Source organism: Mirounga angustirostris, unplaced genomic scaffold (assembly GCF_029215605.1).
Source record: "Mirounga angustirostris isolate CCGP_5_RB_7025 unplaced genomic scaffold, mMirAng1.0.hap1 SCAF_1, whole genome shotgun sequence".
In the NCBI taxonomy this organism is placed as follows: Eukaryota; Metazoa; Chordata; class Mammalia; order Carnivora; family Phocidae; genus Mirounga; species Mirounga angustirostris.
Genome location: NW_026991709.1, coordinates 67,954,072 through 67,970,732, shown reverse-complemented (window position 1 = coordinate 67,970,732; position 16,661 = coordinate 67,954,072). Strand labels below are relative to the sequence as shown.

Sequence of the window (16,661 nt, the reverse complement as noted above, 5' to 3'; positions counted from 1 at the left end):
AAAAATATGAGCCCTTTGCTAGATAAAATGGATTGAAAAGTTCCCAGAAACAATCAGTTTGTAATGGTAATGGTAACTTTTAAATTGTGAAATATTTCATACCTAGAAAATAAAATGCATAGGGGAACCTGGGTGGCTCAGTCAGTTACGTGTCTGACTCTTGATTTCGGCTCAGGTCACGATCTCAGGGTCATGGGATTGAGCCCTGCATCAAGCTCTGTGCTTAGGGGAGTCTACTTGAGATTCTCTCTCTTCCTCTCCCTCTGCCCCTCCCCCCACTTGCTCTCTAAATAAATAAATAACATGTATATGTAATCCTACACAGTATATTTCCTTTCCATCCAGCATTGCTAGATTTACCCATAGCGATGTCTGCAGCATACTCACTGAGAACTGCGTTGTGTTCTCAATGAATTGAAGCTTTCATCATTATGACCCTCCTTATTCCTAATAATGCATTTTGCCTTGAAATCTCCTGTCTGGTATCAACATGTCTACATCAACTTTCTTTTGGTTTTATTTGCCTATTTATCCATATATCCTTTCACTTTCAGTCTTTCTGTGTCCTTAGGTCTTTTCAGATGTGCCCATAGTTGGATTTTTTAAAAATCTGGTCTGACAATTTCTACATTTTAATGGCCACGCTAAGACCATTTATTTTTATTGTGATTACTAATATACATGGATTCCTTTCTATCATGTTGTTCATCCGCTTTTCCAATGCTCTCCCCACTCCTTTCTTGTCTTCTTGTGGGTTGATCAAGTTGTTTTGTTGTTGTTGTTTTTAATTCCTTTTCTCCTTTCTACTGGTTTGCTGGTTTTATTATTTTTATAGTAATTACTTTTGAAATTTTACTACGCATACTTGAATTTTTACAAAGTCTAAAATCAACCAACATCTTTGTACTCTTCTTCCTTCAAATAAAAGAACATTCAGTAAATGAGAATGGAGTACTACCAGCCTGAGGCCACTTTACCACCAATCTCAGGCCACTTTAGTTTCTTGTCTTGGGATTTCCCAACAAGGTCAGTGGTATAAATCTAAAACTTAGACCTAGTTCCCGGCAAGACTCGTGGGAGACCATCTAGCCCCCAAGAAGAAGCAACAATGTAGACACATTTCCCCCTGCCCCAGGCAGATATTTTTACTGTTTATATTGAGGATGTGTGAACCTTGGAGGGTCTCAGATTTGGGGGTGGGAGTAAGAGAGTCCTGCAGTTTAGTTGTTCACCTTTTGTGGGCCTTTGACCTGGTCTGTTTGCAACTTGCCTGATCATTTGTCTGAAAGCGTCAAGTTCCTGGCATCTACATTTGCCCCTTACTTTCTTCATTTGCTTACCAGTCTGGTTTCTGCTTTACTCGATTTATTTGGCATTTTTAAGGATTTCCCTCACTTCCTTCCAAGTTCGGCAAGGCATTCTAATCTAAAAGATGTGTTTGCCGGGATCTGTCTAACATGTAGGTGTTTTGAAGATGGGGGGCTTTTTGGATTATCTAGTCTCTTTTTTTCTACTAACAGCAGACAAAATCTTTTAATCTGCTGTTTGTATACCATCTATGGATTTTTATGTTTTCTTTCAATTTGTCCTGGAACTTTTTGAATGAAATATACAAGTTTTCTCTTTTACAATTAAAAAAGATAAAAACATGCAGATGTAAGGAGAGATATTCACCAAACGGCTGTTTAATGATCATTTTTATTTGGAAATAACCTAATATCAAATAATAGAGGATTCACAGAGTAAATTTTGCTACAACTTACTCTGCCATAAGAAGTGTGTGTGTGTGTGTGTGTGTGTGTAACATGGAAGATACTCATGACCCCGTTTCTATTTATACAAGCACATATATATTTACACTGAAAAAATTCTGGAAGGAGACATCCAATATTTGGGGGGTGACATCATTAACGAATATTTTTGCTTACTTCTTGCTGATCTCTACTTTTTAAATGAAGAACTATTGTGTGTGTGTTTTTTTAAAGATTTTATTTATTTATTTGAGAGAGAGAGAATGAGAGACAGAGAGCACGAGAGGGAAGAGGGCAGAGGGCAGAGGGAGAAGCAGACCCCCCCCCCGCTGAGCAGGGAGCCCCATGTGGGACTCGATCCGGGGACTCCAGGATCATGACCTGAGCTGAAGGCAGTCGCTTAACCAACTGAGCCACCCAGGCGCCCTATTGTGTGGTTTTCATATAAAGGGCGTAATTATTTACAAGAACAAAAAGCAACGATTAGTAACCCATTCTCTAACTTTGGAATTGTGTTAACAATAGAATGCGTACACCTTGCGAGGTAGTGAACTGCCCGGTATGGAGAGTGTCAAACAGAGGCTGGGTGGCCTCCGGTCGAGGATTCCTGTCGTTTTATGATTCAAAGATTCCCAATTTATTTATTTATTTATCTTTCCCCTGCCATTAGGTCGACCAATCAATGCCTCAGACAGATAAGCAAATATGCATCCCCCCGGAGCTGCCGGAATTGCTGAAGCAATTCACCAAAGCCGCCATTCGGACCCAGCCGCAGGATCTCATCCAGTGGGCGGCGGAGTAAGTACCCTTCACCTCAGCCCCAGGTTCCCGTTGGAGGTGGAGGCGGGGCGTGGAGGAGGGGAGGTCCCCGCGAAAACCGAGGAGGTTGTCATGGCTGCAGCCTGGGAGTCGGGACTGATTAGCATCAGCTTTGTTGTATTCAGCTCTCGAATTGCTTTGGTGCTTTAAAATCCATACGTAAATACATCACACTGGGTGAGGGTGGGTGGAGGGGGTGAGGGTGGGTCGCCCTTCCCGAAGCGACCCAGACTGAGCGATAGGACGCCAGAGCAATCGGCCGAGTGTCCTGGGGCGCTCAGCAGGAGTTAGAGTCCCACAACCCGGCGGCACACGCACCTGGTGCGGTCCCTGCACGCCCTCCCCGGTCCCCGCGGAAAGAAGCGCTGGGAGCCCCTCGGCTGCCCCGCCTGCCTTCCCTGGTCCGAACCGGGGCCTGGTCTCCGGTCTCACCACTAGAGGGCAGCAGCGCGCCTCGGGGAGGGGGCGCCGAGGCCGCAGGTTGGCCGGTGCGCGCTCAGTCCCAGCTGGCTCTCCTCTGCGGTTGGGACACCTTCCTCCTTTTTGGGACACCTTCCGCCACTGCCGATGAAGCTCATTCTTGCCCCAACCAGAGACGTACTGTAGCTTGTCTTTGGGCACATTGTTATTTAGTGTTTTTTGAACTCATTTGCTCCCTCAACATGTAGACGTCCACGCAGTGCACATTGCACTCTGGAGAGAGAGGAGGCAACCCTGAGTGCTGAGGGCAGGAGGAGCGCGGGCCGGGCTGCAAACACTGTGGCTCAAACTCAGGTGCCCCCTTTCAGGAGCGACCTCCAGAGGCTGTTCAGTGAACGAGCTTACCCAGCGAGGGCTCGCTGCTGGCCCGGCATGAAACAGCTTTGCACGGAAAGCCTCTCAGCTATGAAATTGTTTCTTAGGCACACATGCCCGCTTGAAACTGGGGATCTGGGGCTTGAGGCAGGAGCTGGGAACTAACCATACCTCCCGGATCATTTTCAGGCTAGTTTTACTGCTTAATGATGACCTCCTTAGTAGCTTTCAGCGGGAGAAGGGGAGTCAGAGATGCAGTTGAGCCTAGCTGGTGGGCTGGAGGAAGGGAGAATGTCTTCAGCAGGAGGTGTATTGAGGATGAAGCTTTTACAGATGGAAGGAAAATAAGCCAGTAGTGCTCGTAAAAAGGGACATAATGGGGTTGCTTTGCTAGTAATGAACACTGTTTAGTTTTCCAGTCTAAATTTTATATATTCTCTCCAAGACTGCACATTGGCATCGTAAGACTAATTTCTTTTGGCATACTCAGACAGACTTTGTTTTACACTTACACAATAGTTTAACCCCCCATTTTATTATGCTGCTGTTTTATAACAAGGAAAATGACATTTCTTGCAATTGTCCCTGACATTTATGGGAGAAAACATTCCACTGTTGTAGCCTGCTTGCTCCCATTTTGTATCATGTGCTATAAATTTTTTAGATATCCGCGAAGAATCAGTTTGTAGTTTAACTACAATGTAAAAGGAGAGCATGACCCGAGAGCACTCCCCATCTATTCAGACATGAAAAGCATTTATCAGATGGTTTTATGAGACTCACAAGCCATCAGCACTTTAGAAACTCCACAAAGTATTTCCAAGACAAAATATGTGCTTAATTCATCACAAGCAAGAATTTCCCTGCATATGTGCTGTCCGTGAAGAGATCACCTCCCAGACATCAGCAGGACATAAACTTGTCCTGCGGTATGTCTGACCACACGAATTTGTAACATCCGTGAATAACCGTGGAATTGTTCATTGCAAATGAAGCTAAATAATGCACAGAGGACTAAATCCATGACTTCGACCTCATTTCCACATTCTCTCACCAACTTGGCTGAAAAATCCAAAGACATTGCTGCTGAGTATCACTCTGTACTGGGGCAGTCACTTCTGTCAAATGATGTGCTGTGTTTCTGTCTCTCCTATTTATGCCACTCAAGTCTCTATAGCCCGCTCCTGTTGTCACCCTGCACCCACACCTACCCCAACCCTGATCTGTCTGTGGAAATTGCTCACGCGCATGATAAAAGGTATCCAGACTGTATTTCTTCTGCCCTCCCTGCTGCTGGCCTCCAAGGGGTACCTGGAAAGCGTTGTTTTGTCCTTGTAGCTTTAGCTCTGCATTGCTCTGTGGCCCAGAGACAGGCAGTGGTTTATCCCCATTATTGTATGGCTTGACCCTAATATGGGCTTCTACAAAATTCCCTCTGTTATTCTTTTTATACTACCTGGATCTGGAGAAAAATAATGAAAAAAAATGCATTCATGAAAACTAAAGCAGAGAGGGGCAGAGCATGTGATCCAGGGACTGTTAATAACAAGGCTTTTGATGGAGACAGACCCTTCCAGATAGCATTGATGACCCATGTGTCAACTCCTATGTCCATTCCCTGCTACAGGCAGCCCTTTTTATCTTTTTTAAAAAAGATTTATTTATTTGAGAGGGGGTGGGGGGAAGGGCAGAGGGAGAGGATATCCAAGCAGACTCCTGCCGACCGAGGAGCCCAACACCGGGCTCAATTCCAAGAGCCATGAGATCAGGACTTGAGCCGAATCCAAGAGTCGGATGCTTAACCAGCGGAGCCCCAGGTGCCCCAGCCCTTTTTATCTAATACCAATCCTGAAACAAGACTCGGTATTTTTTCCACGTTATACTCAGAGTCCACTCCACGAAGCGTCAGTGAGCAGGCAGATTTTATTAAAATTTTTGAGGAAAGATTGAGAAGAGTTTTACTTCATACACCCCACATAAGATCGTCTCAACCCTTCCATGGCTTGTCTTCTCACCTGAGCCTCCCTCAGTGCCCTGCCAACCTTCTCTCTCTCCCCCCTTGAAGCCCAAGCCTCATGACCTCCAGCTGGAAACCTTTCCTAGCTCACCCCAAGAGCAACCCCTTCCTCCCCTTTCTTGTACATGTCACTTTAGTGCTCTTCCAAATTTTTTCCAAGATTGCATATTACATATTACCAAGATTACATATTACCCACTTTCTAGATTACCCACTACCAAGATTAGATATTACATATTACTCACTACCTAATAATCAACTTTAAGCATGTCAATAGCCATGTTACTGAAAATAAAGATTTTATGATTGAAAAATAGTTCCTCTAGGTCCCAGGATTCTTCTTCCATAAAGGAAAGTGGGGGGTTTAAAATAACAATGATATTTTTCTAACTCCTATTATATATATATATATATAATGCATATAATATATAATCTATGTATATGTATATTTACATATATGTATGTACATATTATATATTATATAGTAATATGTGTTTTATATAATATGATAGGAGAAACACAAATTACTGCTATATTATGTATTACATATGTATTATGTACATATATATTATATGTCATATATATTATCTTCTATATAATGTATAATACATACATATTCTATACCTCCTATTATATATATGTATATATGTATGTATATGTGTGTCTGTACACACACGTGTGTATATAAAACACTTAGGGGAGGAGTGACTGGGAAAAAAATCCCAGGGCATTCCATACCAAAATTTTTATTGATTATTCCTCATCCTTAGAGACAAACAAATCTTTTTACTCCCTAAGTGTTCTTTATACCTTGAATGGCAGGTAACACATTCAGACTTTTCCTGTACGTAAATGAACTAAACAAAATGTCTGGCATAGAGAAGCCCCTAACAAATGTTCTTTCCTCCATCCCCTTCCCTCAAGAAAAAGGGGCAGGGGTCCTCAAAGCAGCCAGAGGCCACTGGAGTGTAGGATGTTCTCCCCACCCCCTAACTTTTTTTCTTGTAGTTACTTTGGGGCTATGTCCCGTGGAGAGATTCCTCCAGTGAGAGAGCGGTCTGAGCGAGTGGCTTTGTCTAACTGGGCAGAGCTTACACCTGAGCTGTTGAAGATCCTGCATTCTCGGGTAAGGGCTCTATCACAGCATCAAGGGGGAGGTTGGGGCAATGCCGAGGCCAGGTGGCTACAGACAAAAGCCCACCACATCCCCCGGCCAGCTAGCCGGCCACTCGGTATCATAAAATCCACTAAACCATGCACTGAAAGCAAATCTTCTCTTGGAGCAATAGGAATGATACTGAAATAGGCTATAAGCAGAGTTATTAGTGGGGTCATCCCAGATTTCCCTGAAGCTGGCAGAATGTCCAGGGGATCAATTCAATACTAATCCCTTCTCCCCAGAAAAGCACAGATCTACAGTCCTTTGACTGTGTCTCCCTTGTTGATCAAGACCATAATATGATGCCAATCACAGTTTGCCAATTTAGTTCCCCAGTTAAACCAGGTGCAAACATAGCCTAGCTTTTAGGGAAACTCCTGGCTGTCTTCCCTGCCACATCACTCTGGGAGCTTTCCAGTGAATGGATGAGGAAGGTCTGACTTGAGAAAGCTGTAGTTTGGCCAGTTCCCAGGAAGTATGGTTTAGCACCACCATACTCTGCTTTAAAAACCAGGACAGAGGTCTTTGGGGTGTTTGAGGACTGACAGCCAACTACCTTGCTCCCAGAGGCTTGGCATTTCACTAGAATCAGAGGGCCAGGGATGGTGCATGCTTCATGGGTGCATAGCCTTACCACATTGTTGGCCAACAACTACCCATTTGTTCCCTTTCTCCTCTTAACCACCAAGCACCTTATGCAACAGACATGGCAGAGATCTGACATACCTGAGACCAAGCAATATTAGGTATCCAGACCACAGATCCTCTATTATTCTTGGAAAAGCATGAGGAGTGTATGTGAAGTTTAGTGCAAAGAACTCCATAGAACCTAAAAGCAAGAGACTTAACATCTAGTTCTAATTTCACCACTAATTAGGGGTCTCAGACAAGTCCTCTGCCCCTTGGTTACATTTTCAGGTTGCCCTATCTGTCTTATAGGGCAACCTAGGGATAAAACAGCGACAATAAAAGCATCAGAAAAAAAAATTAAAATGTAATATAAAGATATTATTTCCCTATAATTTTGACATCTAGAGTTAAAATGATTGAATTATACCTCAGCGTGCTTAACACTACCCTGAATATTTCTCTACCCTTGCAGAGAGAACCGCCAGAGTCCTCCCCTGATCCCCCTCTGCCATCAGACCCCTTGTGGTGTGCTGGGTGAACGCAGGCCTTGCTGGGCAGTGTCTCTCGGGGCATTCTCTCATTCTGTCCCTCCCTGTCTGTCGTCTGTCCCCTGGCCTGCAGGTTGCTGGCAGACTGATTATCCATGCAGATGAGCTGGCCCAGATGTGGAAGGTGCTGAGTCTCCCAACAGATCTGTTTAACAGTGTGATGAATGTGGGCCACTTCACGGAGGAGATTGAGTGGCTGAAGTTTTTAGCTCTTGCTTGCAGTTCTCTTGGAGTTGTAAGTGAACTTTACTGCTTTTTGTTCCTTACAGGAAAAGCTCTGTCTGGGCCTGGAAGAGTATACCTCTGTACACACAGTCCATCTCCTGGGCTGAGGACGAGCATGCCTGTCTTGTCTACTTCCCTTCCTCTCTGAATTAGGTCATTCCTCTGCTCCTCAGCCAGAAGCAGGGGGGAGGAGGAGAGAGGGGGAAACTGTCATCAGACCCTGGGGAGAATTTACTAGAATGTGGCTTCTGGATTATTTATGAATTTCAATCATTGCCCTCAGATTTATTTCCGTCACCACTCCACTCATATTCCTAAAGATACCCAAGAGCCAGCTGCAGGAGATTTGCTTGTACTTGGGTTCCAGACACCTAGAAGGTAGACCAATGGAGCCTTTAAAAGAGGTGCAGCCTTACAGAAAACTACTATTTGATAAGCATAATTGGATACAAAAATCAGAGATGAGAGAGCAGGAAAGGAGAAATGAGGCTATTTCCAGACTTACAGTTACGACATCATCATGGCTGTAGGATGCTCATACAAATTCATGCCTTTTCTAAATTTGACTTGATTTACAATTGGAAAAGGAATGTTTCTGTTTTAAAAAAAAAGATACTGCACCCAGTTCATATAAAAGCTTACATATGGACTCACTCTTACTGAGCACCGTTATAATAGATTAAATGAAAATGAATCAGAAACATGGTTTTTTAAAAATCCCGGAATATGCGCAAGTTTGAAAGTTAATGAGAAAATTATTGCCTCTGCCAAAAGCAAATGGTACACGAAGATAGTTTGAATCAGTCAACAAATCTAAACACCATCTTTTTCTTTCTTCTTGAATACGTGTGGATGCATATCTGACATTTTTGTTTCTGACAAAAGTTATGAGAAATATTACCTAGTTCAACTTTTCCTATGGGCTTCCCCTGCAACTTTCATTATAATCATTTCTTTAGAGACAAGGAGAGGAGAGGCCATTCATGGTTTTTTGTCTTCATTGTCCTGTATAGTAATATGATGTAATGAATAAATTGCTCTCCTCCAAAGAGGAGAGGAAAATGCAGCCTGGGCAGATGTTTTGTCTACCAGCACTACCACACTTCTGTGGAAATAGCCCCAAAGATTGAGGGAAGTCCAGGAGGAAAAATTAAAAATGGACACATTTTCTTAAATTCTCATAGGGTCACAAATTTACTCACACTACACGCAGAGATGGCTGGGGTGGGGAGGTGGGAACGTACTTTATCCGTAGTTAATTCTGATCTTCCTGATTGATCTACCCTACCCACAGAGGGTTGAGTAGGAAAATAAGTAGATTCAATTCAATCTAGGAATTTTAGTCTGATGCAGTACCGGAAACAGCTTTGAGGTAAATGCCCAGTCTCTCAGAGTTTTCCACACGACTCCACTCTTCAAGATGGCAGCGGAGTGTGTAAGAGGGAAATAGTGACTCCAGAACCACAGAGCCATCAAGCAAAGGGTTTCCCACATCTCTTGGTCCTTGGAAATGCATGGGAATAAATATTGTCTGTGTGGTCCCAGCTGCTTGCAGCCTAAGTCCTGGGTCTCTTCTCTCTCACAGCACGGTGTCCATGCCCAACCCCCCACCCCCCCGGCTGCCAGCTCATCGCCATTCTGGCAGGTTCTGAGGGCCTCCCTGAACCCTTTCAGGTTGCCCTCATCTGCTCCCTTGCTCCAGTCGTCTCCTGCACAAACCCTCACCACCTTGTGAGATGTGTGAGTCCTCTCCTTGTCCATATACCTCACAGTAACAAAAAGTGACTACGGAATACTAAATTCCACTCCTCCCTCTGCTGAGCTCACAGGGCAGCTGCTAGGTTTACTTTGGTATGTCTGCCTCCCCCACTGGGGAGGGGAAACCATGAGGTGAATTGCATCTTTCTACCTCCCTTCCAAAACGAGGAGGTTGGATTAGATGTTTCATAAAGTTCTTTCATCTCTAACATTCTGTGATTCTATTCTGCCTTCTCTACTTCCACTGAGACACCCTCAGGTCTGCTTTGGATAACAGTGAGGTCCTGAGGTATCTGACTGTGCCCCTCATCATCCCAACATCATAGAACACCCAGAGGTGAAGTCAGCCTGAAGGGCTAATCTGTAAATAAAGGATGCCCTGTGAATCCAGGAACCAGGCCCATTATACCCATCTGTTTCATGTTGGACTATTGCTGGGAACTTCATGTGGAGGTATGAGGGTGTCAACATCTGGTGGAGGCTTTGCAGTCTAGTTAAACCATATATCCTTAGAGCGCCTGGGTGGCTCAGTTGGTTAAGCATCTGTCTTCGGCTCGGGTCGTGGTCCCAGGGTCCTGGGATTGAGCCCCACATTGGGCTCCCTGCTCAGTGGGGAGCCTGCTTCTCCCTCTCCCTCTGCTGCTCCCCTTGCTCGTGCTCTCTCTCTCTCAAATAAATGAATAAAATCTTTTTAAAAACCCCATATATCCTTAGAGGCAAGCCCAGGAATTTCTCCTTCCTTTGCCAATTCACCAGCCAGCCATGATCTCCGTGCCATTTAGAAAAACCAGTTCCCTCCTTTCGTCAAATGGCAGGGACTTTCTTGAGCTCTCCCAGTCTACACCCAGGATTCAAAAGACTGTGGCATGCAGACCTGGATTCCTCTTCCCTCTCAGCACTCCTTCCTCTAGACTAGCTTATATTCCCTCCTGCTCCACTGGGACTGATTATAGAAAAGGAAGATTGTGTTCACTGGAAGGAAGGACATGTTTTTTAGCAAATAAGTCACTTTCTGAGCCTTTCACCTCTGGGTTTGTGAGTCTCAGAAGATGCTTACAGGCTCTCTTTATCAAGTGGATCCCCATCTGACCAAAAAATCTTGTGCAACAAAATGCACATCCTTGTTTACTTTAGATTTATTTAAGTTTTCCAAAAAACTCTAGTCCAGAGAATTCTTTATCCAGTCATCCATGTATAAAATATTTTAAAATATATTTTTTTAAAGATTTATTTATTTGAGAGAGAGAGAATGAAAGACAGAGAGCATGAGAGGGAGGAGGGTCAGAGGGAGAAGCAGACTCCCCGCCGAGCAGGGAGCCCGATGCAGGACTCGATCCGGGGACTCCAGGATCATGACCTGAGCCGAAGGCAGTCGCTTAACCAACTGAGCCACCCAGGCGCCCAATATTTTAAAGTATTTTAAAATTTTATGAGGACGATAGAACTTAAAGGTTTGTGTTTGAATGATTAACAAAAGATACTGTTTAGAGTAGAAAGCACCTGTATTACCTTGTAGGGCTGCCGGAACAAAGTACCCCAGACTGGATGGCTTAAACAACAGAAATTTATTTTCTCACAGTCCTGGAGGCTGGAAGTCTGAGATTAAGGTGTCTGAGGCCATTGCCCTTGGCTTGTAAATGGCCATTGTCTCCTTGTTTCTGTCTTTTTTTTTTTTTTAAGAATTATTTATTTATTTGAGAAAGAGTGTGAGTGAGTGTGGGGAGGGGTAGAGGGAGAGAGAGAGAAACTTTAGGAGACTCTTTGCTGAGCTCTGAGCTCAACAGGGGGCTTGAGCACAAGACCCTGAGATCATGACCTGAGCAGAAACCAGGAGTCAGACGCTTAACCGACTGAGCCACCCAGGCGCCCCTCCCCGTTTCTTCACATGGCTGTCCCTCTGGGGATGTATGTATCTGGTGTCTCTACATCCTAATCTCCTCTTCTTACAAGGACAGCAGTCCTATTGGTTTAGGGCCCACTCTAATGACTTAAACTTCATTACCTCTTCAATGGCCCTATCTTCAAATATAATCACATTCTGAGGTACTGGGGGCTAGGGCTTCGGCATATGAATTTTGGGTGAACACAGTTCAGCCCTGAACAGCACCCCAATCTGGATGAGCCTGCAGGAAGAGAACAGCAGAGCAAAGGCAGTAGGGGATTTTGTTAATTTCTTAATTAGTGGAGATGACAGAGTTCATTGCACACATGTGTGCAGATCTCCCCCAACCCCCTGTCACGCTGACCTCACGTCACGCTCGTGCCCCTCCATCACCCTCCTCCCTGGAAGCGCCCGGCACACGGGCACAGTGCTACATAGCAGTTTACATGTGAGGACTCCCAAGGGCAGGTGAGGGTCAATGAAAGGGGCCCGCTGCAAGCCCCAAATCTCTTTGACATTCTGTGGTTCACCATTTTAAAATTCACGTACACTGAGGATTCCATCTCATAAAGTAGCAATGTTTATCAATGTAAAGAAACAAAATTTGAATACTAAATCAAGTGAAGTTAATAATGCAAACAATGTTTAAATCATTTGTCACCGGGTAAAACCGTCTCTCTAGGAAGATGGCCAAGTTGATTCAGCATCCTCCTATACCTGCTGATACATCCCCACTTACAGCCCTGGGTAACACACACCAGTTAAAGGAGCATCCTGTAGACACTCACTCTGTTCAGGGGGAGGAAGGGAACAGAAGAGCTCACAGCAACTGCAGAGGAAGAACAATGCTGGCCGGCCTTCTGGGGAGATACAGCAGCTGCCTTTTCCCTCACCCAGGCACACCCAGCTCACCCCTCAGGACTCATTTTTCACTGATCCCTGGAAGGTGTTTAAGGATAATCTGCACATCATCTGTTTTGGTCAGCTACCCTGGTAGACATGCTGACCTATGTTTGCTAATTCAGAACTAAACAATCCTGTCTTCAAATCACTTCTTTCCTTTACCCTCGTCATTTCACTTGTGAAATGTATATAAAGAATAGGTTTACATGAAAGGCACAAGTGAGTAACACCTAATTCTGAACATGATCTTTTAATGTTGAAGTTTCATTGTAAGGAGGACTTGCTCCTGTACCATAAACCTCTGGCATCCATCATCTCCTAGTTCTTCCCCAGCAACAACCAGGTGAATGTTATGTTATATAAAATACTAGGTGTTCGGATTAGATGGAGCTACATGTTTCAGAAGAACTGGTTTTAATGTTCAGCATCACTTTTCCTGTAGCTGGGATTCCTGTCTTCCCAGGGCCTGACCCTTCTCCTCCCTCCTTCCCCCTACTGTGGCATTGCTCCAAGCACCGCCGGAGTGTATGAGCTAGACTAATGACCTCAACTCTTCAGAGGTAAGATTGGAGAGCAATAAGAAGAAGAAATAATTTTAATTTTTTAGAATGTAAAATCAAATTCTCCTTTAGCGAGGTCATTCTGATGAAAGTAATAAATATCTTAAAGTATTCAGCAATTCATAAACTTAATTCCTTGAGAGTATCCCTCCAACAAAGAGAGGAAAGGAAAAAAAGAAAGACACCCAGTACATCAATATTTTTTCGATGGAATTAAATGATGTTTGGGTGTAAAAAATTCAAGCTTTCCAGAATATTACATCATTCCCACTTCATTTTATGAGAGCAATATTTTTGTTTTCTTTCTTGTATCTAAACTGATCTTAGTGGGGGTGCCTGGGTGGCTCAGTCTGTTAAGCCTCTGCCTTCTGCTCAGGTCATGATCTCGGGGTCCTGGGATCGAGCCCCACCTGTGCTCCCTGCTCAGAAGGGAGTCTGCTTCTCCCTCTCCCTCTGCCCCCCTAGCCCCTGCTCCTGTGTGTGGGCACACACGCTCTCTCTCTTTCTCTCAGATAAATAAATAAAATCTTTAAACAGATCTTAGGAATTTAGTTTGGAATAGTGACCTTCTCATTTTATCTTATGACTTTATAGACCATTGCCAAAACTCTCAAGATAGTGTGCGAAGTGTTATCATCTGACCATGACAGTGGACCTCCCCGGATCCCATTTAGCACCTTCCAGTTTCTCTACACATATATTGCCGAGGTGGACGGGGAAATCTCTGCCTCTCATGTCAGCCGAATGCTGAACTACATTGAACAGGAAGTGTAAGTAAAATGTTACCCATCAGAGGGGAAAAAATATGGGGAAAACAAACCTAGCAGGCCATGATACAGTGAGGTTACTACATTATACTGCTCTGGGGACAGAAAAGTGTTGTGAAGAACAAGAACTAAGGACCCAAAAGAGAAGGGGAAAGGGCAGGGAAGAACGGTGTAGGACAGTGATGAGTTGGAAACCCTACTTCTCAGGCTGCCGCCTGAAAATACCCAGTCACAAACTCAGGGGCCAGACCCAGGCATCTGCGTCTTAGCAGGCTCTTCAGGTGACTGACTCACACTCAGGTTCACCTAGTAGGGGAGGAGTGGAGGAGGAGAAGCAGGCTGCCAAGAGGTCAGAGAAAAAGAAGGCGATGAGGGCAGGAGCCACACAATTCATCTGGAGTGAGACAGTTAATATACTGTCTTTTTAAAGATTGTATGTTCAATGAACTAACCCCAGATATATGTTTTTCCCAAACAGAATTGGTCCTGATGGTTTAATCAAAGTCAGTGACTTTACCCAAAACCCCAGGGTTCGGCTGGAGTAAAAACACAGTTTTGGCCATTTTAAAGGAAGATAACAGAGATGATTGTGCTTCAGAATGACTGAACCCCACGTACCATCTAATGTCAGTTTTCTTTTACAACTGGTCCACACTAATAAACAATTAGGCAAACATATGAACTCAGAAATGTGTGGAATTAAGGTGTAAAATTGTTGGAACAAAACGAGTACATTAACAGAAGATGCATATCCTTCCCACATGGACACTGAGTGAAACCAGTGCTTCTAACCAGGCATGGATAGAAAATGTGTCTCAAGTCAAAGCCAGGCTGTCAGATTTTCACAGGTAGCATGTTAACCAGACACAGTTTTGATGTTTTGTGATTATGAAGCACAGAGAAGTATCTTCTACATAGTCAATCCATATTTTTACCAGTTTAGTTCTCCATTTGTTGGTATGATGCTAGTCACTCACTCACGCACTCACTCAGTAATATTTGTTGAGTTTAGCTATATACGAGGAATGGGATGCCAGATAAAACACAGGACACCCAGTTAAGTTTGAATTTTGGATAAGCAAATAGCTTTTCAGTATTGTTTTTGTTTTCATGCTAAACCTGGCAACCCCAGCTAGGAGCTATGCTGGCTTCTGGGCATATACAAATAAATCATATCGGAATTCTGCCCTCTGAGATAGCTCACTGTCTAACATGAAGACAAGACATAACTCAAATCACTTTTTTTTTTTTTTTGAGAGAGAGCACACACAGGGGGGCGGGGGCAGAGGGAGAGGGAGAGAGAGAATCTTAAGCAGGCTCCATGCCTAGCATAGAGCCTGACCCAGGGCTCAACTTCTCAACCCTGAGATCATGACCTGAGCTTGCCCCTAACTGACTTAGCCACCAAGGCGCCCCTGAACTCAAATCATTTTAATGCGAATCTCTCTGAGAGGTACCCATAACATGTTACAGAGATCAGTATTAAAGTGGCAATATCAGCAGATTTTTCTGACACCATATACAGATGTAATGAGACCCTCTTGGGAATTGCCCTGCATGAGCTTAAGACCTCTGACAAGGTCACTGAAAGATTTTTCTTTCATCCAGGAAGCAGATGAGATGAACAGGCTGTGGGGTTATTGTTCTTAAGGCCAAGCGTGCCAAGGTTGCTGGATTCCTTCTCTCTATTATGCTCTTTTTTCTTGAAAGCTGTTTTTGTTTAAGAATCATGTTAGGGTGCCTTTTCCTTTATACATATCTTCCTTCGGAATTGGGGAGAAATTAATCTGTTAGCGTCTAACTCAGTAAAAGAATATTGTGAAGGGACGCCACCATAGGTCCTTTAATTTGGCCTAGAGTGAAGTACTAAACAGAGCTGAAACACATTCTACCCGCCCCAGTCATCCGGTTACACCTGCAGGGGTTGGGCAACAACCAATTCCCCCCTGCTGTCTGCCATCTTAGCCAATGCAGCCTATCATTTATATCCACTCGGGCACCTTTGGCTGTTGGAAAAGGCTGCAGCCCTGCAGGCAAATCCTGGCACTGGAATTAACTGGGGCTAGAGAATGAGAGAAATCCTTCAACCTGCCCCAGTCTCTTGGTTTCTCTCTCACTGTGATCAAAGAATTCCAATATGCTCTTCCCTGGGAGTGGGGAGTGAAGGGCCATGGCACAGAGGGAACAGCCCCCCTTTGAAAGGTCCTAAAACAACAAGTTAAGGTCATAAACGTAATAGAAGCAGATGGGGCCTTTGTATGTTTGAGAAAACAGACTGAAACTAGAAACCAGACCTCAGTAGCCCTGAGCATAATCCCTCAAGAGTGAGGCTAATGAAACCACAGTCATCAAAGTGAATAGTGGACCCAGATACGAAGTCACTGATGGCGCTGTAGCCACCAGATGAAACTCAGCATAACCGGGAGTGCCACCTGTTCGTCTTCTAACCCACCACGTGATGTTCACCATTTTCCTCTCCTGCCCTGGCTCACGGTGGCAAGGCTTCCTCTAAGCCACTGAGACTGATTAGCCCCAGATGCTCATGGACAGCCCCTATAGCACATCTGCCAAATTAGCCTACCTCAGAGGTCATCCCGAAGGTGAAGATCAGCTTTGGCCTCAACCTGCACCGTGCTGTATTCACAGTATTATAAAGACGGTATAAATGATCATCACCAACATGTATTAAGCACTTACTATGTGCAGTCCCTATGCACACGGTTTTACATACATTGTCTAAATTTTCTTTACAACCTGATCTTGTAAACTCAATATTATTCTACCCATTTTATAGATGAAGAAACAGCCTTAGAGAAATTAAGTTGTTCACTGCTGCTGGTGAGAAGG

At 44.2% G+C, this 16,661-nt stretch overlaps 1 protein-coding gene across 1 annotated transcript in view; it reads left to right on the top strand.

Annotated features, from left to right (window-relative positions):
* Positions 1–14,494, top strand: part of ROPN1 (rhophilin associated tail protein 1) — a 28,541-nt gene extending 14,047 nt beyond the window's left edge. Inside the window, exons 2-6 of the mRNA XM_045863652.3 lie at positions 2,422–2,549; positions 6,391–6,508; positions 7,793–7,954; positions 13,642–13,817; positions 14,293–14,494. Coding sequence (XP_045719608.1) covers positions 2,434–2,549; positions 6,391–6,508; positions 7,793–7,954; positions 13,642–13,817; positions 14,293–14,359 — 639 coding nt within the window. The 5' untranslated portion in view covers positions 2,422–2,433 and the 3' untranslated portion in view covers positions 14,360–14,494. The remainder of the gene's footprint in view (positions 1–2,421; positions 2,550–6,390; positions 6,509–7,792; positions 7,955–13,641; positions 13,818–14,292) is intronic.
* Positions 14,495–16,661: the final 2,167 nt, after the last annotated feature.